This window comes from Meleagris gallopavo, chromosome 28 (assembly GCF_905368555.1).
Source record: "Meleagris gallopavo chromosome 28, MGAL_WU_HG_1.1, whole genome shotgun sequence".
Classification (NCBI taxonomy): domain Eukaryota; kingdom Metazoa; phylum Chordata; class Aves; order Galliformes; family Phasianidae; genus Meleagris; species Meleagris gallopavo.
In genome coordinates, this window is record NC_139431.1 from 4,839,628 (window position 1) to 4,861,867 (window position 22,240).

Sequence of the window (22,240 nt, forward strand, 5' to 3'; positions counted from 1 at the left end):
CATTGCTGCGGGATGGGGGCATTGCTGAGCTCCCCCAGGGGACAGCCCAGCCCGGCCCGGCACGCGCTCCATCCCATTGCCGTAGCACTGAACCGAAGCCCTCTTACAGTCAGAGCTCGCTCAGCTCTCACAATGCCAGCTGATGATCTAATCCTGCCCGCTGCCCCGGGAAGGGATTGCACTCGGGGCTCCTTTCCGCAGAATCCCAGAGATGAGCACCGGATTTGGAGTCATTGAGAAACACTGACAAACAAGCAAATGAAGGGGAAAGCGTGGGGCTGAGCTCGCCGGCAGGCAGCTGCGCAAGGGACGCTTTCCAAAGGGCAGGCAGGGGTGAGCAGGGGCTGGGGGGGATCGCAGCCTTCTCAAGCTCCTTATGGCTGATCCCAAAGTGTGAGCAGTGGGCTGGGAAACGTCTGCCTTCATGTGAGGAGCACGGAGCCCTGGTCATGAGATGGGCAGCTCTGACCCCTTGCTGGACCTGGTTTGGAAATGTCCTTGTTTGCTGGCAGCTTTGCACACACGCACACACACATCTCTATATCATACAGCCAAACTCTGTGCGTATTTTCTGTTAACGTCCTCCTCGTGTGGATTTTAATGAATTGGCATCAGGTGAGCACTATCACTAATCAGCAAACGTTAATTTTACAAAAGGACAAAAAGAGGTTTCACTCTAATTGATGGAGAATCGGTCATTCCATGCCGGGTTATTTCTCCGAGCTGAAGCTCTCATCCCCAACGCTGTGTCACGAGCCTGGGCTGGATGGGAACACCCTGTGCCCTACCCACTGCTGTTGGTTATGGGCTGGGCTTTGGGATCCCTGCTCCCATCGGGGCTGTGTGCCATGCTCCACACACTGGGGCTGCGCAGGCTTTTATGGCAATGCGATAAGGCGGCTCTCTGTGATAGGAATCTTCGCCTTCATTAAAGGGAGGAGAAAAAAAAAAAAACACCACACCACGTTGCATTTTGAAGGCTCACAGGGACAGTTCATTAAGCAATCAGCTCCTTTAATGAAATATTTCTTTGTTAAAATATTCATTGATCTGATGCAGTTTTGCATGCAGAAAGGGAAAGATGCTTTTCTGCAGAGCATTCCCAAGCGGATCGTGCCCCTATCATGGGTGTGAGAACTCCCCCCTGGGAGGAGCAGAAATGTGGGGCTTTCCCCTTGTTTTTTCCTCCTGTATCTCGGCCCAGTGATGGCAGGCAGTAGGATGAGGAGGAAATTGGGTGAGAACGTGTGGAAATGGGCAACTGTAGTGTGAGCAGAGGTGGTGGGGGGTCGAGGGGAGGGCTCAGTTCTGTTTGGGGTGCACTGAGGACCTGTTCCACTGGGGCTGCGGGCTGATGCCATGGGGTGAGGGAGGAGGAGGGAGCGTGGGGAGCCGGGCCGAGAGCACTGGCAGAGGAAGAAAGAGAGGAGGGGAAAAATGTATCCTGAAATGAACAACTGCAGACAAAGGGCCAAGTCTGGCTCCCCCCCTTCCTTAAACCTTACACCATGAGTAATCCCGGCTCCACGGCGCAGTCACCGCGTGCGGGTGAGCATCTCCCCAGGGAAGCAGGGCAGACAAACACGGAGCACAGCCGTCCTGCTCCGGATGAGTAACGTTATTTGAAAAGCAGAGACATGACAGACAGGGGAGAGGGGAAAAGAAAGAAGTAAAAACACATAAAAAGCACACACAAAAAAATGCAAGGAGAGAGAAGTTGGGGGTGCTGCGGCTCTGGGTGCCAGCATAGCACAGCATGGCACAACATGGCACGGCATGACATAGCATGGTGCAATATGGCACGGCGTGACATGGCGCAGCATGGCATGGTGCAGTATGGCAAAGCAAGGCACGGCATGGCACAGCATGGCACAGCAGGACATAGCACAGCATGGCACGACATGGCAAGGCATAACATGGCACGGAATGGCTCCACTGCAGTGCCGCGGTGCCGGCTCACTGTTGGCGTGCTGCAGCGCACTGATCCACGGCCCTGGGCTCACTGCCTCCTCCCTCTCTCACGCTGAGGCTTTGCAGGCACGGAGGAAAACTGGTCCCTGTCTGGAGCCCTCCCCCCCTCCCCACTTCCTTTTCTCTGTGTGTGGGAGCAGCACACCCACATCACACCCACAGCTCCCTGACACCTCTGTGCAAGGAGGGGAAACTGAGGCACTGCACTGCGAACCTCGTGCTGTGCTGGGGATGCTGCACCCTCTGTAATATCCCCAATACGGGAAGGCTGAGCTCCCATCCCCAGGGGTTATCTGGGTGTGTGGGGGGGCTGTGCGGGACTCAACGCAGTCTGTCGCTTTAACAGAGAGCCAGGAGCCTCTCATCACTTACAGTAACTCGGTGCATCATTGCTTTGCCTTGCGCAACACGTGCGCTGCTCCAAGAGCTGTGGGCTGCCAGCACATCCCATCCACCTCCTCCTGCCCCCAGCGCCCGCACAGGACCATGTAAATGGTGGAGCCCCAGAGCGCTGCCAGGCACCGCTGTGCCAAGGGCTGTACGGAAACACGGGCTGTGCTAGAGTGAAAATAGGATTTTCTGCTTTGCACCTTGGAAGGGATGGGAATTTGGGGCTAAGCTGTGTAAATGCACCCTGCCCTCTCTACTAACTATAAATCCAGAAGGGAAAAGGTGGCACTCTCCCTGTTTTCCATATTTTCCCATCCACAGATTTGTTTTCCCTTCTTTCCATCTTTTATTTTTCACTGTCATTATTTTACTTTTTGTCTTGTAAGAAGTCAGGGAAGAAGCAGAATCCGGGACTGTTCTCATCCTCATCCTCTCACTGCTTTTCAAACAAGAATAAACTCAGCTTTTCTTTTTCAAGCTGCTCTGCCACAGCAGAAAAGATTTCAGCTTTCTGTCAACCTGATGGCAAAACGGAGTCGTTCCCTTCCAGGTAACCGCCTCTGATTGAGAACATCCACTCACCAAAGGTTTTCAGTGCTTTGATGGGGGAAGCAGAAGAGGAGAAAATCCCCAAAACTAGTCCATACACAGTGCTCCTGCAGCTGCCCCACACACCGTGACTGTGGGGTTTTGGTCCTGTCGGTGTGTCTGGCAGAGGTGTGCCTGCCTCCCACTGCATCCCACTGCATCCCACTGCATCCCACTGCATCCCACTGCATCCCACTGCATCCCACTGTATCCCACATCTTTCTGCCAGGCTCTGCAGCTCCTCTGAACAAAGAGGGATCTCTGGGCCGCCCTCCATCCACCACCTCCCCTCAGTGGAAGCCTGCCCATGTCTTTTTGTGCAAATCCTTCCCTCTCGGATGCTATTTGATGTCTTCAAAGGGGCTATTCTTATGTGGAGAAAAGAGGGTGAGCTCAGGTCTGACAAGGCTCTTCGCTCGCAGCGCAGCTATTTTTTCACTCAGAAGAGTGCCAGTTTGGGATTTCAAGACAAAAAAAAAAAAAAATTCTCTTTTTCACAGACTGATATTTGGGTGAAGAACTTGCAAAGTCAGGACACTGCATCACCGTGGGGACGGGAAGGAGGAAGGGGAGCAAGCACATGGCTGTGTGTCCGGGGGGGAAACAAAGCTCTGCGTGCTGTGCAGACACCTCGGGACGGTCTGAGCACTGCGGGCAGTGGCACGTGGTGCCTGCCCCCAAACCAGGGGAGCCCCAAACCAAGGAGAACCCTAAATAAAGGGACCACACACCAAGGAGACCCCTAAACAAGGGGACACCAAACCCAGTGGCCCCCAAATCAAAGGACCCCTAAACAAGAACATCCCAAACCCAGGGGGACCCATAACCCGAGGACTCCAAACCAAGGGAAACGAGGAGACCCCAAACTCAGGGGGATCTCTAAATGGGGTGACCCCACACCATGGAAACTCCTAAACAAGGGGACACCAAAACCAAGGGATTCTACACCCAGGGGACCCCTAACCCAGGGACCTCAAACCAAGGGGACCCCAAACTGAGGGGGACCCCAAACCAAGCTCAAATCCAAGGGGGCCCCTCGATAAACAGACTCCATACCAAGGGGACCCAAGCCATGGAGACCCTGAAAAAGAGGATCCCACACCCAGGGGATCCCAAATCAAAGGATCTCTAAACAAGGAGACCCCAAACCCAGAGAGAGCCCTAAACAAGTGGGCAGCAAACCCAGGGGATCCCAGATCCAGGGGACCCCAAACCAAGGGGACCCCTAAACAAGGAGACCCTAAACTCAGGGTGACCCCCCACCCAGGGGACGCAGTGAGCCCCAAAAAAGGGGCCCCAAGCCTGGGGGGGCACAGCCGGGGCCCCATATGCTGCGCCTGCTGTTCTGCCCCACAGACATTCCAGGTGCACAGCTTTTTGGCTGAAGAATAGCTCTGATTTTTGTTCTCGTTTTTTTCCTGTTAAAAACGAAATGCTCAAGAAAAGAAAAGAAAAAAAAAAAAAAGTAGTGAAAAAAAGCTTCTCATTCCAATTTCACTTTTAAAACTATTTCATTTCTCCAAAGCCCATCGATGTCCACTGAAGCACGAGCAGCGCTCCCACGTTGGTGCTGCTGAAACAAACTTCGGCACTTTGCAGAACAGTTTCTTCCCCCGATTCCACGTGAGATTTGCTGAGCTGCCCCCGGGGCAGAGCTCCCCCCCAGTCCCGGCCCCGAACAGGGTGGGTTTGGGGTCTCACAGCCATTTTGTGATTTGGGGGGGGTGTGGGGGAGGTGGGTCCCCATCACCGCGCTGTGATTTGGGGTGTGGGCCCCCAGTCCGGATGTGGGGCGGCAGATGGATGCCGGCTCGGCCGCTTTGCCGCGGCGGGGAGTCGGTGCTCTGGTGGGGGTCGGGGCCCGGTGGGTAGGCGTTGGGGGGCGGGGAGGGGGGTGCGGGGGTCACCCCCTCGCCTTTTCCCTCCGCACAGCGGATCCCTCCTCCCCCCCCCCCCGTGCCGCCTCCGGAGCCGCTCCGCCCCGTGCCTCAGTTTCCCTTCCAACGCTTTTCCACCGGGAGACCAAACGCGGCGGCGACCAATTAACGCGGGCACTAATTAACAAAAAAGGGGGAGGTGGGGGCGGCACCGCGACCAGGAAACGCGGGCGCACGCGAGTGGGGACGGCGCTTCCCCCACACAAAGCGGCGGGCGGGCGCGCTCCCCCCTTCCTCCCTCCTCTTCCTCGGGGGGGTGGGGGGGGCGGGCGGGGAAAGCGGCTGCACCTGCTTTAGAGGAACTATGGTAGGGCGGCCGGCGCCCGCCCCGCGCCGCCGCGCCCGCGCCGCCGCCGCCACCGCCGCCGCGCCGAGCGGAGCCCCGGAGCTGAGCGCGGAGCGAACGGCCCCGGCCCGGCCCCGGGCTGCCCGCGCTCCGCACGGCCCCGGCGCGGCGCCGCCCAGCCCAGCCCAGCCCAGCAGCCGCCGCGGGGCTCCAGGGGCGGCGGCGGTGCCGGTGCCGCTCGGGCCGCCATGGCGCTCCGCTCCTAAAGCCGTCAGCAGCCCCGGCGCGGCCGCCCCGTCGAAGTTTTTTCGGTGGGGAGGAAGAGGAGGAGAGGAGGAAAAGGAGGAGGCGGTGCGGCCGCATGCCCGCCGCGGGCCCGCGCTCTGCGCGATCAGGTGGGTGAGAGCGGAGCGAGGGGGCGACGCGGGACCCCCTGCCCCGTCGCGACTGGCAGGTGTGGGGCTCGGGGGGATCCGCGGTCCGGAACTCTGCGGGCACGGCCCCCCCTCTTCCCCCCCCCCGCCCCTCTCCGCGCCGCTCGGAAGTTTGTGCGGCGCTCGGACAAAGGCGGAGGGAGCGGGGTCGGTGAGTGCGGGGCGGAGGGGGGCGGCTCGGGGGGCTCCGCTCGGTGTGTGGGGGAGAGTTCGGGTGTGCGGGTGCCGGGGGCGGGCGGGGGGCTCCCTCCCCCCCCCCCCAGGCGTTTCCCCGCCGGCAACGGAGGAGAAAGAAGCGGGGGGGGTTTTGGGAGTGGGACTCCGAGCTGACCCCGTGCCCGCTCCCCCCTCCCCTTCGGCCCGATCCGCTCCGCAGCCCCCACCGCTCCGCGCCGCGCTCCTTTGTTGGGACTTCGCGTTTTCCCCCTTCGTTCCGTTGCTCGCCGCAGTTTTCACGCCGGCCGCTTTGAGAGCTTTTTCTTTTTTTAATTACCATCATTTTATTATTATTATTATTATTTATTTTTCCCCCTGTCCTTCCCACCGTTTCCACCCCCCCTCGCCTTCCCTCCCCTCCGCATCCCGCAGCCGTTCCCTCGGTCGGGAGCGAGAACTCCAAGCGGAGCGGCCCCAACTTTTTGTACCGCACCGCCGGGCCCGACCCGTGGCCGTCGGACCGCTCCGAGGTGAGGGGGGGAGAGCTGGAAAAAATGATTAAACATAACAATAATTAAATTGCGGGAGGCTGCGGAAGAGCCCCGCAAGTTGGGGCCGGCGGGGGGGACGGTGCGGCGGCTTTCGGGGTTCGGTGCCTTTGTTCGTCGGGGCGGTGCGCCGGAGGGGCTGCAGGGAGGGAATGGGGCCGGGGGGTTACATTGCATCGCCTCCGCGGTGGGACAGCCCCGCCCGAAGGATCCCGGCGGGGTACGGGGGGGGTGGGGGCTCGGTCCTTCCCCGCCGGTGTCACACGGCTGCTTGGGGACGGCCGCTCAGTCGGCGGAGCGCTCCGGAGCAGCGCCGGGAGAGAACAAGTGGAGCGCGGTCGGCTTTTCATTTTCCAGCTGGAGATTTTTTTATTTATTTATTTATTTTTTTTCCTTTTCTTAAAAACTCACCGACCAAACCCAAAGCGCGGAACTGTTTCCTCTTCTCCTTCCCCCTCTCCCCCTCCATCGCCGTGCACTTTTGATTCGGGTAAATCAGAACACTCCGTGCTGTGCTGGGGGGGTAAAGTTGCGTTGGGCGCCGCTCTGCTTTGCACAGCCCTGAAGGAATCCTCTTCCATTCCTCCCAGAGCCACCGGGCACGTTGTAAAGCAATAAAAAAAATAATAATAATAATTAGTTCTTAGTTTCTGTATTAAAAGCTTGGCCGAACCAGAAGTAAGATTACTTTTTTAAAAAATTTATTATTATTATTATTATTATTATTATTATTATTATTATTATTAATGTATTTCTTTGTGTTAAAAATCTCCGCTGTGTGATGGGAAATCAGTGCAGTGCAGTGGGATCTGTTGGGGTCTGTGTGCTGTCCCCCCCTCAATTCCCCACAAGCAGAGCTCTGGGGCTCCTGTAAAACCCGACTCGGAGTTTCTTTCTTTCTTTTTATGAATTCCCACCTTTCCTTCAAGTCTAAAGCCCAACAAGCCCCCGGGGGTGGGTGGGTGGATGGATGGAGAAATAAGCGGGTTTGTAACATTTCTCGTATTCCTTCCCCCCTCCCCCCCTTCTTTTTTTCTTTTCTTTTTATTATATTATTTCCTCATTTCAATCTAGATGAACAACAGGGAAAGGCCGTGGGGTGAAATTCTGTGCGTGGTGTGGGGCTGTGAGTGGGGCCGGGTTCGGGGGCTGCTCTGTTTGTGTATGTGGTTTTATTAATTACTGGGGGGGGTTGCTGTTGGGGCCCCCCTGGCTCCGTGTTTGCTCAGCCCGTGCATTGCTGGGTGCAGTGAATTCTGTTGAGCTGCTGCATGGAGCCTGGATTTGGGTTTGGGGCAGAGGAGGAATAGGGAAAATCCCCCATCCCGGGCTCAGGAGGTGCCCCCCAGCAGCAAGGTCCTGGCAGCGCTGTGTGTGGGGAAGGGGAGCGTTGGGGCTGTGCCTTTATTGAGGGAAGGTGCAAGGAGAAGGCGTAAAGGTGCGCTTTGGGGTCGTGGCCTTCCCTCCTTTCCCCCCCCGCCCCCCCTTCCCACCTGGGAAAAGGGTGGCATTGCTGAGACCCCCACTAATTTTCCGTCCTCCCTCCTCATCCATGACTTTTATACAGCCGTGTTTAAACGTAGCACACGGCTGTGTCTGTCGGTGCCGGGGGCTCAGGAGGACTCCTCTCCTGCGGGATGTTTTCCCTTTGCCGGGCTCTGTTGGAGCCCGGAGCGCTATGGCTGCAGACTGGGGAGGGTTCCAGCAGAGCCCCCAGCCCCACTAGGAGTGAGCGCCGGGAATCTGCTGCGCTGCGCTGCGCTGTCCGCTTTGATTTCCATCTCCTGCGGCTGAGCCGTGAGCTGGGGACGGAGCGGTGGGGGGAGCGGAGCCCCGGGCTGGGACCCGCCGCGCAGCCCGGCGATGTGAGCGCACGGCCGGGTCCTGCGGGCGCTGTGCGGGGCTGCGCCGCTCGCTGTGATGCTGCTCAGGACTGGAATCGCTTTGCAAAGTTGTGCTCCGATGTAAAGCCCGCGGGTAGCGGGGAGCGCTGCTGGGGATCGGAGCGCTGCGGGGAAACGCGTTTGGGAGTGAGAAGGTCCGGGGGGGGAGATGGGGCGAGAGGAGATGCTGCGGCTGTGCGCTCTGTGCTCGGGAGCTGCGAGCTGGGCCGGGGATGTCCGTGCAGGGCTGTGCCGAGTTATAGTGCCGGCAGCATTGCTGGGCACGGGTTGGCTCAGCCCCATTTTTTCTATTAAAAAAAAAAAAAAAAAAAAAAGGATAAAAAAGTGAAATACAATAAAATAAAAGCTGCGTTGGCCGCGTGCTCGGAGCCGTCGGCTCAGCTCGGCGCTCCCCATCCCCGCACATTGGCAGGGAGCAGCGCTGAGCTTCGTGCTCCAGCAGAGTCCTGCTGTGCTGCAGGAATCGGGTCCGAGCAGCACCTCGGGGTGGTGGTGTGGTGGGGTTGGGGTGGTGTTTCTGGTTTTTGTTTGTTTTATGTATTTTATTTCTAAGCAGAGCAGAGCATGACTGAGAAGCAGAAGGGGTTTCTTGCGGCTCCTCTGCCTGCACGCGTTTATCAGAAGTGTGGAAGGTGCAGTAATAAAACTTTTTTTTGTTTTATTTTTGTTGTTGTTGTTTTGTTTTTGAGGAGGGGGAGAAGATTCCTTTCAGGTACACAGGCAGCTGTGAAAACATGCACCAAAAATAAAAATCTTTTTTGACGTACTGGATGGGGGGGGGGGAGAGGGAAAAGAAAACCCCGCCGGGGGCCCCGCTTTGGAGGCGATCTGAAAGCTGTTTATTCTGCCTCATTGGCAAAGCTTCTGCACGTGACTGTGCTGGGAGGTGGTACAGGGACCCCCCCCTTCTCCCTTCCAGGGGTTCTGCTGGGCCGTGGGGCTGTGCTGGGCGGTGAGCAGCTCGGGGCAGCAGGCAGTGAAGCAGCGCGTTGCCGTGCACCTTGCCCAGCTCCTTGCACAGCTGGGGTTATTGGGTCGGGATGGTTTGGCTGTGCTGGGGGGCTCATAGGATGCAGAACAGTCACACATTGCCCAGCACCACAGCCCAGCTCAGTCCTGCCTGCCCCTCATTGTGTGTGAGCACGGAGTTGATCCTGCACACCATAGGGTTCGGTGAGTGATTCTTATTGCTGCTTTCCTGTCAGTTTGTGAGGGGGTCTGCCCTCTGTCCGTGTGTTCTGCATAAGGACCACCCCTGAGGAGCTCGCACATTCCATGTCACAGGTGTGCTCAGTTTCAGGGACGCAGCCGCTGGGCTGGGCGGGCAGGTGGGTTATGTAGGGAAGGAGAACAGCAGGGCTGGTGCCGGGGATGCGCTCCGGTTCCCCCCAGCAGTGGGTTTGTGGCTCCTTGAGGTGTGTGGTGATGGTCTGGGGAAGCGTTGGGTGCCCTGGGATGGGGTTGCCAGCACGGTGACTCCATTCAAGCCAGGTAGTCCTGGAGCTGCTGTCAGCCCCAGTGGTAGAACAAGGATGGAGATGCATCCTCAGCCCCGCTGTACGCAAGCAGAGGGCTTCGGGGCCTCAGGCTGTTGTTGGGAGCCTGTGTGCATAGACAGCAGCAGAGCTGTGTGTGTTGTGCGTTGGGAGAGATTGGCTGCCACAAAACCTGAGGTTGGCTCAGAGACCTCGTGTTGTTGTCCTGGTGGTACCCTGCAGCCTCGCCCTGTGCAGGGGCTGTGCTGGCTTTGGGGCTGCACAGAATGCCGGAACGATGTGGAAGTGGAGCAGGGCAGCGGTGCCCAAGCAAACCCCAAACCTGTGGCAGTGTGTGTTCTGCCTGAGGCATCTCCTCCATCTCTGCCCTGGGAACAGCCCTGCATCCCATCCTGCGTGTGCCCAGTGCTGGGGTGGCAGCTCCCCGCAGCAGCGCACAGCTCCGAGGTGGGAGATGAGCGCAGTGATGTTCACCTTCCTGGGGATGGGGCAGGGAGAGAAAATGAAGCATGTGGGGGGCAAAGTCCTTTAGCTCCTGTGGCAGGAAACGTGGATTTTGAAAATGTGCTATTCAGGGCACAGCTGCAAAAACCACTTCTGCTGAGATGGGTTTGGGTGGGGATGAAGCCGCAGCACTTATGAACACCACGCTGGGAGATGTGTGCAAGGGGGCTGCAGCAGAAGCAGGGCTGGGCTGTAGGTGTGAGGTGGGAACCAGGGAAAAAAGGGGAAAATGGATAATGGGGAGCTGACAGCACACCTCGTCCTGCGCCGGTGCCGCGTGCTGGACCAGCAGAGATGCATCACATGGAGCCACTGTGCCCATCAGAACTGCGAAGAGGAAGAGAAATGGGGAAGGAGCCCCGACCCCCCAGCACTGGGTGAGGTGTGCCTGGGCAGTCCCACACTGGGATTTGGGGCCACACTTCCCTCCCGCAGCCGCACGCGTTCCCCTGTTGCTGTCTGCAGGCGGAGGTTTGCGCTTTGGTGCTGCTGGGGTTGGCTGTGCTGCAGTGCTCTGCTCCATGCGTCGGGTCGTAGCTTGGCTCTGCTGCCCTGGGGTGAGGAGCTCGGGGGTCTCTGGATCCTCCCCAAAGGTTGCTCCATTCAGGCTGTTGGCGCTTCGCCTTTTCAGCAGATTTTATTGATACTTAACGTGGCGCATTCTGCTTTTAGGATCTCTTTGTGAATCCCTTGAAGGTTTCCCCTTGATGCCGGCAGGCTGCAGCCCGCACAAACAGCTCTGATGGCAGGGAGAGCTGTGGCCTAAATCTGGGTCAGGCTTGGGGCTGTAGGATCAAACAGTGCGTGAGCCCTGCAGGTGGCATGGAGCACAGCCCCATCCTCACTATGATGCAAGGGCATTGAAGCAAGTGGCTTCAAAGCAGGGTTGGGGTTAGCAGGTGCCCAGCAGGGCTTGGGGCATGGGGATCACCAGAGGGGTCATCCCTGCTGGAGTCAGTGCTTTGTGCAGCGTCCCTTTGCTGGGACGTGCCCTGAGGAAGGGGGATGTGCCCTGCCCTGCTGCTTCCCCGCATACCCCAGCAGTGCGGCTCAGTGCCTGGCACACACCAGTGGCTTCGGGGGGAAACCATTTCCAAGGGGGGCCATCTCTCACCCTGCCCATGCTTCAGGAGTGGATGCAGCTTTGGGGCAGGTGGGGGCTGCAGCCCTGCCCCATCTCTGCGGTGCTGGCAGTGATGCCACAGCACTGTACTGTGGCCGCCCGCTCTCGCTCACCCCAGGGTGGGCAGTGGGGTCCCACGTGCCGTGATCCCACTGCACCCCCTCACCCTGGTGCGCCCCATATCCTTGTGAAGGGGAGAAGCCCCCACACTTTGCCAGGTGTGCTTTGCGGTGAGGATGTACCTGGCGCTGTGTGCACGGCACAGCACTGCCCATAGCACTGCCTGCGCACCCCAACACCGAGCAGTTTGGGTTCTCCCGTTGTCAGGAGCACTGCCTGCACTGTGCAGCACCCAGGCAGTGCAGTCCCTCAGCACAGCTCCCTGTGCTCTGCCTGACCCACAGTGCTGCCACGACTGGGGCACCATAGCCATAGTGCTGCAGAGCAGGAGGTGCTCAGGGAAAGTTGTGCTCCACCGCTGCCTTTTTCCTTCTCTCTCCTCATGAGTGGCAGAATTTCTGGATGGAAACCACACGGAGATGGGACTCGAAGTGGAAAGCATCGGCGTGCAGCAGGCGCTGTGCTGGGGAGAGTGCTCTCTGGGTGAATTTTTGCGCAACCATCACCAAGTCTGGGACAAAAATTGCATCATCCACGTTCTTCCCACCACGGAAATAATTGCCGTGAAGTCTTTGCAGCTCCAGGACTGCAGTGGTGTGTTTCTCCTGGCTCTCACCTCGGACACCTCCCTGCTGCTCTCCTCTCCCTCGTGCAGCTGGGCACTGTGCTGGAGCACCTGTGGGCATTTTCCCTCTCAGGTGCAGAGGGAGGGGAGGGATTTGCACGTTGTGTGTGCATGCACGGCATGCTGCATGCAGGTGCTGCTGCATGTCCCTGCTGCATGTGCTTGTTGGTGATGGGGAGCAAAGAGGCACATGTGTTGTGCGGGAAGGAAGACACTTAAGCCCCAGCCTGCATTTGCAGGGCAACGCTTAGCAAGATGCTGGTGTCGCAGCAATGCATCCTGACAGCGGGACGTGCGGGCGTGGGGACACAGCTGGGGCTGCAGTACAGTGCACATGAGCACGGGTGTGTGCATCTGTGCATGTGAGGAGAAGTGTTTGTCTGTGCACAACAGCACAGGTGTGCGTGCGCAGTGTGTGCATCCATGCACCTGAGCAGAAGTCTCTATGCACGCATATGAGCACAGATGTACGTGCACCCGTGTGCCCAGACGTGCTGTTTGGTGCACAGGTGTGTGTCCGTGCACACTGGCACAGCTGCACACAGCCGGGTCCCGTTGGGGAGCAGCGCTCGGAGGTGCCGTTAATTATCTTCATGGGGTTTTGCAGCAGAGGTGCCCCGCTGCTGAGCGCCGTGCAGCCCTCAGCCCGTGTGGGACACGCGCGTTTTCCTCCCGTTGCTTTTCTTTAATTTCTTTTTTTCCCCCCAGGAGTTTGGAGTGGGGTTTTTTTGTTGTTGTTCCCTGCGGTTTTTTTTTTTCTTTCTCCCCCCACCCGCTTCGTTATCGTTTTTGTTAATTAGATTGTGACGGGAATGGTCTCTATTCAAACAGCGAACCTCGGGGATGTGCGCTCACAAGTGCGTGTGTTTCAGTGTTGGGGGGGTTGAGGGGCCTTGAAAGAAACCATTTTACAAATAATTTCTTCATAAAGCTCCTTAAAAGCAAAGCCCCCCCTAATTAAGCGATTTGAATTTCCCCGTTAACCGCTCGGTGCCTCCTCGGATGATTAGAAAGGGATATTCATTTATGCCTTTTAAACGCCGCCCCGATTAAAATCAGAGAGATTTTTTTTTTTTTTTTTTTGCCTTCATCAAAATCTAACATCCTTGAGAAATTAATTTGATGCCTCTTGTTATCAATTAATTGAATCTCGTTGGGAGAGAGCCTGGTGCGGTGGGCGCTGTGCCGGCCCTTCCCTTCCCGTTGCTTTCCCCCTCTCTTCCCCTTCTGCCGCTGCTTCTGAACGCTGTGACATTATAAAAACTCGGCCCTGCTCCTCCTTATTTTCACCATCTCATAAAATAAATGAATAAAACTCGCTCCCCCCGCTCCCCCGTCCCTCCTCCCCCGTTCTCTACAGTTCCTCCAGTACAAAATACCCTTTTTTCGTTCTCCCTTTCCTATAACTTACAGTGGGAGAGAAAAGAAACTTGGTGCTTTAGCAATCTCCCGGCGTCGCGGAGCAGCCTTGGTCCGTCTTTCTTCCTTTTCTTTGCTGGATATTGGATATTTCATTTGAATCTCCCTCTTTTCAATTAAAAGCTCCTTCCCCTCGCCCCGCTCCATTCTCCTCCTCTGTCTCCGCAGTGATTTTCCTTTCTTTAATATTTCAGCTCCATCCCCGGAGATGGATCTGCCCGCGTCTTTTTTTTTTAAATAGACTTTTTCTCCCTCTATTAAACTTTTCCAATCTTCGTCCCTTTATTTTTTTTTTCACCTTCCCACCTCTTTAAGCAAAAAAAAAAAAAAAGAAAGAAAGAAAAAGTTATAAAATCAAACTTCCCGAGTGCCCCAGTTCTATATTTAAATAACTGAGCCAGGAAAACCTCGGCGCCGGCTCCATTTGAACTCTCCTGACAGTGAATGCGGTGGGTTTGGGTTTGGGGTCCCACAGTTGGCCCCACTGTCTGCTTTGGGGTGCTGAGGGCTTTGGGGTGCTGTGTGGTGTGGTTCCCTTTGCTGCGTGGAGCAGAGGGGCTGCAGGCGGTTGTGTCGGAGTTCTGCTCCCCTCCAGCCCTGTTCTGCATCCAGCATCAGTGTTGGTTCTCTCTGAGCTTCTGCTGCGTCCCAGCACTGCTGCTTTTGGGCCCCTCTGTCACTCTGGACTTGAAACCTTCACTCTGGACCTCAGAAGACCATCTCTCTATCCGTGAGCATCTGTAGGGGACCCTAAACCCATCCATGATTACTGCAGGGGATCCCACATTTCCTCCGTGAGTTCTTAGAGGGCATCCCAAACTCATCCATGAGCATCTGCAGGGGGCCTCAAACCCACCCATGACTGCCTGTAGGGGATCCCAAATCCCTCCATGAGAATTTGCTGGGGACCCCAAGTCCCTCCATGCACACTCATGTGGGACCCTAAACCCATCCATAAGCACCTGTGGGACATCCTAAATCTTTCCATGCACATCTGCAGGGGGGTCCAAGTCCTTTCATGAGTACCTTTAGGAGATCCCAGACCCATCCATGAGCACCTATGGGGGATCCCAAACCCGTCCATGAGTACCTATGGGGGATCCCAAACCCATCCACAAGCACCTGTGGGAGATCCCAAATCCTTCCGTGAGCATTTGTGGAGGACCCAGAATTCCCTCCGTCAGCACTTATGGGACACCAACACCCATCCACGAGCACCTGTAGGGACCCCAAACCCATCCATGAACGCCTGTGGGGTGTCCCAAACCCACCCTGTAGGAAATCCTAAGCCCAACCATGAGCACCTGTAGGTTACCCCACACTCACCCATGAGCATCAGTGGGTACCCAGTGTGGGATGCTTGCACCCCTGCCCCATGGTGGGCGCCCATGGGTGGCACTGGGGTTCCCCTGAGTGGTTGACTGAGGCCCAGGCACCGAGTCACTATTTAATTAGAGGTCCCTGATTAACAAAACTTGGTGTTCGGCTTCCTCCTGCCCTCGTCTTTCCTGGCTCCGAATCAATGGCTTTGATATGCTAATTAGGGAGTAATTTAATTTCAAAAGGCCGCAATTAACAAGGGTGTTGTGGACATGCTGTAGTTAAGCGGCGTAATCTAATTTGCATTAGTAACAAGCAGGGACTAATTAGAAGCTTAATTAGACACTTAGACGGCTCTTGTGTTTACTTTCTTAATGAGATGGAGTGGGGCTCTCTCTGTCTTTTTTTTTTTTAATCTTTTCAAGAGCACAACGGAGGGAAACGTGGCATGGAGCCACGTGCCCGGCCCTGACCTTTCTGGGGGGCTTGGGTGGTCCCAAAAAGTGGGGCAGAACCCCCATACGGAGTCAGAGCATCGCTGGGTGCAGCTGGAGCACCACTGGGTGCAGGTGGAGCACCACTGGGTGCAGCTGGAGCATCACTGGGTGCAGCTGGAGCATTACTGGGTGCAATTGGAGCATCCTCGTGTCTCCAGGTGCGCCTGGTCCGGGTCGAGCCAGCAGTTGGGTGACCCTCTGGGGACATCCCCCCTCGGTCCCTGGCGATGGGGAGTGCTGCCCCATCACCCCATGCCCTGATCCTGGGGTGATGCAGCCCATGGGCAGCGTGCAGTGCTCAGTGCTGCCCGGAGGAGTCGCTGGGAGTGAGATGAAAGTGGGAGATGAAAGCGCCTGGAGGTGCGATCCCATTAAAGCGGTGCCCAGGCTTAGCCAATCCTCGGTCCTTTAAATCTCTTCTAATTTCCAGTAATGCTTTAGATTCATTTTAGCTCCCCCGGACTTTTATTTTTAATCCCCTTTCCACATTTCCATGTGTTTATGTGTTAATTAAAGGGTAAAAAGCCATTCTCCAAGCAATCCTGGCTGCCTCGGATTTGGGGCGGCCGCGGAGCGTTCCCACTGCTGTGCATGGGGCTGGGGACAGCCACCCCATAGATGCCATATCCCTCCTCCCAGCGCCCACCGCTCCATCCCCTCCACGCTCTGTGTGTCCATCAGGCTGTTAATTGCGTTAATTACAGAGCTCGGAGGTGTTAATTGGAAAAGCCCGGTCCCATGCCTGTGGTGTGCGTGTTGGGGGTGTCGGTGGAAAGGAATGGCGCAGACACCGCGGGTTAGCGGCAAGTCGGGATGTCAGGGAGATGTTGCTGCTCAGATTAAGCGATTGTTAATTAAAAAACGACGGTAATTAATATGCTCTGGTTACCATATGGCACTGCTGAAGGCCGGGGGAGCTTTCGTTGCAGAAGGTGCACGCTTCAGTGAAAGGAGGAAAAAAAGCGCAGACCTCGCCGTCATCATTTTTATTATCTTTTTTTTTCTATCGGGTTTTGTAAAACTTTTATATGAATGGAAATATTTTCATTACGACGAGTGCTTGCTTTTATGACTTCCTGCACAGTGCTGCTCCGTCCCATCCGGGCTGCAGACTTTGCATCGCGGGGATGGGGCCATCCCCCACCCCACCACATCCCACCCCATCCCACCCCATCCCACCCCATCCCACCCCATCCCAATCCACCCGATCCCATCCCATCCCACTCCATCCCATCCCACTCCATCCCATCCCTACAGCTCCTCACTGCAGAGATTTCCTCCCATTTCCCAGCAGCTCTCGCCATCGACTCATCCCCATGGCCAGGAAAGTTGATATCCTTTCCAAAACTCTTTTTTTGGGGGTTGTTGGTTTTTTTTTTTTTTTTCCTTTTTCTTTTTTTGGCCTTTTTTTAATGCTTCCTGTTGTAGCTCTGGATGTTGCTGTTCTCCGTATAAAAGTCAGATCTCTCTTTTTCAATCCTGCTGAGGGGTTGGCTGCAGTGAGGCCGTGTGACTGCGGGACCTGTGGGTTCCTTGCGTGGCTGCACGTGTCCAACACTGCAGAGTTTTCTGTAGGAAAGTGAGAAAAGCAGCAAAAAAATTGAATTTTTCTAAAGACTCTTGCTTTTGGGGCAAAACAGGAGGAAACGGAGCTCCAGCTTTCCTGGCTGCTTTGCTCCTAATGCAGCATCTGCAGGCAGCATCCCTGGAAGCTGCTCAGCTTGAGCTGTCCCAGGGCTGCTGCTGTGTCCCCACGCACATCCCCAGGCAGTGTCCTCCACGCACATCCCCTTGCAGCAGTTGCAGCATCCCCCAGGCAACATCCCCATGCCCTGGAGCGTCTCCATGCAGTGTCCCCTGTGCACTTCTCCCCATGCACCTTCCCTGTACTCAAGGTGCAGAGAGCCGGCAGCCCCACTTGGGAATTAATGTCAGTCATATACCCTGCGGAAATGACTTCTGAAATGCATATAATCTCAAACATGCAAATGAGAAGCTTGCTTCACCCTGTTTAATATGAATGATCAGCTCCTGAATAGCTATTATTACACGCCACATTTCAGCAATTATGTTGTTCGCGGTTTGTCTTGCTGTCTTTTGGGGCGGGGTTGGGGGAAAAAAGAGAAGAAAAAGGGAAAAATGGTATTTCTTGTCCCCGTCCCTCGTGCTTTATTTCCTCCTGTTGCAGATCAGCTCTGAGCAGTGGTGGTGGGCAACCAGCCCATAGCAGGAGGGCCTTCGGGATCCCTTCCAACCCAACCATCCCATGGTTCTGTGATCTTTAAGGAGGTTGTTCTGACTACTGCTGCTGCATCTTCTGCTTTGTGCCCAGCTCCGCCTGCTCACACAGCAGCAAACTTCCAGGCTGTGTGCCCTGCAGGAAAGTGCTGTGATGCCCTACGGAAAGGTGCCAGCACTGCTGGGATCTTTAGGGGGAATCACGTAGTGTGGCCTCCTCCAGCCATTCTGAAAGTTTGCGACAGCGCCGTCTCCCTCACCTCAAAATGAAATATTTTGTCATTTCTGAACCTGTGATAAACTCTCACATCCTGGTGCTGGAGGTGGGGGTGCTGGAGGTGGGGGGTCACGCTGTCTTCTCACCCTCCGCTCTCTCCTCTCCCTCAGGTCCCTCTAGCACGTCATGATGGTGGAATCCGCCTCGGAGACGATCCGCTCCGCTCCATCCGGCCAGAACGGGGTCAGCAGCCTCAGCAACCAGCCCGACGGGGGCGGGGGCGGCGGCGGGGGCCGGGAAGGGGCTGTCAGCGGGGATAGCAACGGGGAGCTGAGCCCGGTGGAGCTCCTGCACTTCCAGCAGCAGCAGGTAGGAAGGATCCGCGTGGGTAACCCAGTGTTGGGCACGGGGTTGTGGTGGGGACCTCTGGGTTTGGCTGTCCCAAGTCCTGCTCTAATAGGGACACCCGGAACTGGCGTTGTGCTGTAATAGGGATGCCCAGAGCTGCCACCCAGCTCTGCAGCCAGCTGCCTTCTGGATATCCCCAACCGCGGTGACTCCACAACCTCTCTGCGTGCTCTGTCGTGAGGTTCTCCAGATATTTGGGTTTGGGGCAGCATTTGTGCGCGCCCACCCCTCACCCCCAGGGCTGCTCCAGGAGATGGGTCGCACCAAGCCTGGTTCTTGCACACACCTTTAGAGGGACGGAGCTCTGGCAGCAGCCTGGCTGTGCTCTGCAGGGAAGAGTTGCCTGTGCTGGGGAGGGGTTGCAGGCTTGGACCCCTTGGGCGCAATGCACGAGGAGGAGGAGAAAGGCTTTAGGAATAAAGCGAAGGCCACGGACAGTAAAGCAGGAGCAGGTTTATTCTGCTTCAGCCCATCCAGCTGGGTGAGTGCTGGGAGCTCAGAGTGCACTGAGATGAATGAAGCTCACGTGCACAGCAGACACGCATGGAGCTGTGTGTGTGCACTCCATCCTGGCACACACGTGTGCACCTTGGAGGTGGCAAACACATCCCCGTGTGCCTGCAGGTTACCTTTCTAAACAAACTTTGGAGAAAACGTAAATTTTCCTCCTTGGATACTAAATAAGGCAATGATCCCTGCCTCGTATGGAGATCGCCTCCCTGAGCCATAAATTCCAGCGTGAAAGCTGTAAAAAATTGCTGTGTCTGATACTTTAGTAGTGAGTGCTGTAAATCCATTACCTGAATAACAGCCGTTTCGCACGCAGTTAAGCCCCTGTTCCCCTGCTCTGAAGGGTAATCATGCGTGTAATGCTCCCGCGAGTCACCCTGCCAGCGCCTCGCTCCCCTCCCCGGCCCCGAGTTGCACGTCGGATGGATCGGGGACATGCAGCCCTGTGCAGGCAAAGTGCTGTGAGCTGCGGGGAGGGGGAGATGGGGGTCTGCACGGCGCTGTGCTCTTGGCTGCACCCGTACAGGTGCACAGTGCGTGAGGGCCCGGGCTGCATCTCACCTCTTTGCCCAAATCTCACCTCTTGGCCCAAATTTCGTCACTGTCCCCAAGTGTCACCCTTCTGCTTCTCTTCCTTTAGGGCTCCCAGTGTCTCTGACCTGGCATGTGGAGTTCTGAAGGCAGAGGGTCGGGTACAACAAAACCAAACGCCATCTGCAGTGCCACACTTGGGGAGGGGAGGTGACGTCCCCACAGCCATCCGTATTCCTGAGCACCCGCAGGGTCAGGAACGATATCCCTGGGCAGGAAGCTGTGCGCCGTTAGGTGCTCTATGAGGGCCTTGCATCCAGCCCCTGTTGTTGGGTGCTGCTGTCTGACAGCTCCTCCGTGCTGAAGTCACCCTTTTCTCAGCCGTGCAAAGCAGTGGAGGGTGGGGGGCATGGAAAGCCAGCACTTGGTGCCCCCACCTAAGCTTGTAGAGCCGCCAGTGGCTTTGAACTTGGACTTGCTCTTATGGGACATTTCCCAACAAGGTCTCGTTCTCTGCCCTCATTTTTCGGGTTGGTTTTGGAGCTGTGAGCTGCATCTTTGGGCTCTGCTGGCTGAGCTCTGCATCCGATGGAGCGGGAATCCAGATTCCCTCTGTGGGTTTGGACCAGGGCTGCTGGGCAAGGTTCAGAGTTTGGTTTGGTGGTGCTGGGGACCCCTACTGTACCCCTGGGGGAGGTCTGTGCATCGTGGGCTGGTCAGCACCCTCTGGGGCTGCTCTGTGCCCTCCTGGCGCGTGCACCTGTCCATCCCAGCCCATCTCTATGCCATCCATCCATCCCTTTGGGAGCACCTCCCAGGCTCTGGAGGGACCGGAGCGTCCGCGCACCCCCTCCCCTCCCTCTCCCCCAGCCCAGGGGACGGCGTTGCCCTGAAATCCTCAGCTTTCAATGGAGGGGCCCCGGCTGCAGAGCCTGAATAGCTCACGCCGCTTTGTGCCGGGGCTGGCGGAGGGGAGAGGTCGGCCGGGGGCATGGGAGGGCTGCCCGGCCCCCAGCATCTCCCCCCGCCGTTGCTGTGGGAACGCTGACAGACCTCCAGCGCGCCGGCATCCGCGCCCCAAAGCGCCCAGCTGGGGCCATTAAGGAGGGGGGTTAACCCAGGGGTTGGACCTGACCCCATCCAAATGGGGGAGACACGGGGCGTGGGGTGGGGGGCACTGCCCGGTGCTGGGGTGTGGGTCGGGCAGCACTGGGACTTTGGGGTATTCAGGTGCGCCCCATCACTGGGGGGGCTGCTGCTGCTGGGGGGATTGTGCAGAGCAGGGCCCCAAGAGCTGGGGTTGGTTTGGGGCTCACGGGGTTCCCAGATTGCTCCAGGAACGTCCTCCCGTGAGTGTGTTGCACCTCAGCCTTTCCAAATGCTGTGCCTGCATCCTCTGCCCGAACCCCTGATGGAATGGGGTCAGCCGGAGCCCCTCCGTGTCCCCTGCGCACCGCAGAGGCTGCACAAACTCAGGGCACCTCGGTGGCACTGGGCTGCACAGTACCCGCTGATGCCACGGGGCACCGCAGCGCTGTGCTTGGCTCAGGTTTCCCCTGAATTTAGGGGTGTTTGGGGTTTTTTGTTCTTTTTTTTTTTTTGTAATTGAAATTCCACCCTAAATTCCAGCTCCCCGCTGTGCGGTCCTATGGAAAAGGAGCGTCTGGAGAGCTCTGCTTCTCCCGCCTCAGTTCGGGGTTTTGTTTTATTACACAAAAATAGAGAGATATTTACAGCTCATTGCAGACGCGTGCAACATGAAGGGCGAGTTCTTAGGGGAAATAAGGCTTGCAAAGAAAAGCAGCAACTTGGAGAAGTTGGAGGGAGGGGGGCGGGGGCAGCGCTCCGCGATAGCGCGGATCCCATTGCACGGCACGGGGCTCCCATCTCCCACTCATGGCACAACAGGGAGAAAAGGAAACTCGTCCCTCTGCTCGGCGGCCTCTGAGTGCTCCTGAGTGCGCTGCGCACAAAACAGGAGGGATTTGGGGCGGTGGTTTCTCCTTCTTCACGGGGTGGATGGGGGGAATCCCGCAGCGCTCTGCCTTTGTGGGTCTGACCCCAGTCCTCACACAGGGGAGGAATGGGATCTGGCAGCGCTGCAGAGGCCGCCCAGCACTTTTTTCTTTCCCTCTCCCTGTGTCATTTTGCTCATTCTGCTCTTTTTTGAGCCATTTGGTTCTGGTTAAGCTCGGCCGGGGCTGGGCTGGGTGGAAGTGCTTTTCAATATGGCATCATTTACCGTTAATATCCATCTAAAAATATCTGCGCCTCGTTTTAATAGCTCTAATTCTGGAATGTGACGATGTCATTTTTATGAGCTTAGTGTAAAAACTCTCCGTCTTTCTTTTTTTTTTTTTCTTTTTTCCTTTTTCCATTTTTCCTCTTTTCATTTTTCTTTGTTTTTACCTTTTTTCATTTTCCTTTTTCTCTTTTTTTCTTTTTTTCTTCCTTTTCCTTTTTCCTTTTTTTTACTTTTTTCTTTTCTCCTTTTTTTATTTTTTATTTTCTTTTTTCCTTTTTTCTTTTTTTTTCCTTTTTATTTTTCCTTTTTCTTCTTTCCTTTTTTCTTTTTTCTTTTTCCCTTTCCTTTTTTCTTTTTTCTTTTTTTTCTTTTTTCTTTTTCCTTTTTCCTTTTTTTGTTCTTCCCTTTTTTTTTCTTTATTCCTTTTTGTTATTTTTTATCTTCTTAAATTTTTTTTCCTTCTTTTATTTCTTCCTTATTTAAAAAAAAAAACACAACTTTTCATCCCATCTCAACCTCCTTTGATCCTCCAAAAGCACAGAGGGACAGCAGGGGACACGGCCCATTTATGAATGCACAGTCTGTGCACTCACAGGCAAAATTCAAGGGGTGATATCATTTTTAGGGCAATCGACCCAAGACTCTTTGCAATTTTTCCCCATTCTTTCAGCATTTCGTGGTGCTCAGCGTGCACGTGGGGCTGTGGTTGTGCAGCTCTATGGGGATGGGAGTGCTGGCTTTTTTTTGGGGGGTGCCCCTGTACATGGTGTCCA

General features: G+C 56.0%; 1 protein-coding gene across 3 annotated transcripts in view; it reads left to right on the forward strand.

Moving 5' to 3' along the window:
* Positions 1-4,979: 4,979 nt before the first annotated feature.
* Positions 4,980-22,240, forward strand: part of FOXP4 (forkhead box P4) — a 42,006-nt gene continuing 24,745 nt past the window's right edge. For 2 of the 3 annotated variants that reach the window (XM_085210201.1, XM_085210203.1), the window contains exons 1-2: positions 4,981-5,567; positions 17,944-18,142. In XM_085210201.1, coding sequence (XP_085066327.1) covers positions 17,960-18,142 — 183 coding nt within the window. In that variant the 5' untranslated portion in view covers positions 4,981-5,567; positions 17,944-17,959. Of the gene's footprint in view, positions 5,568-17,943; positions 18,143-22,240 lie in introns of all 3 variants that reach the window. The other variant, XM_085210202.1, reaches the window with a different exon arrangement.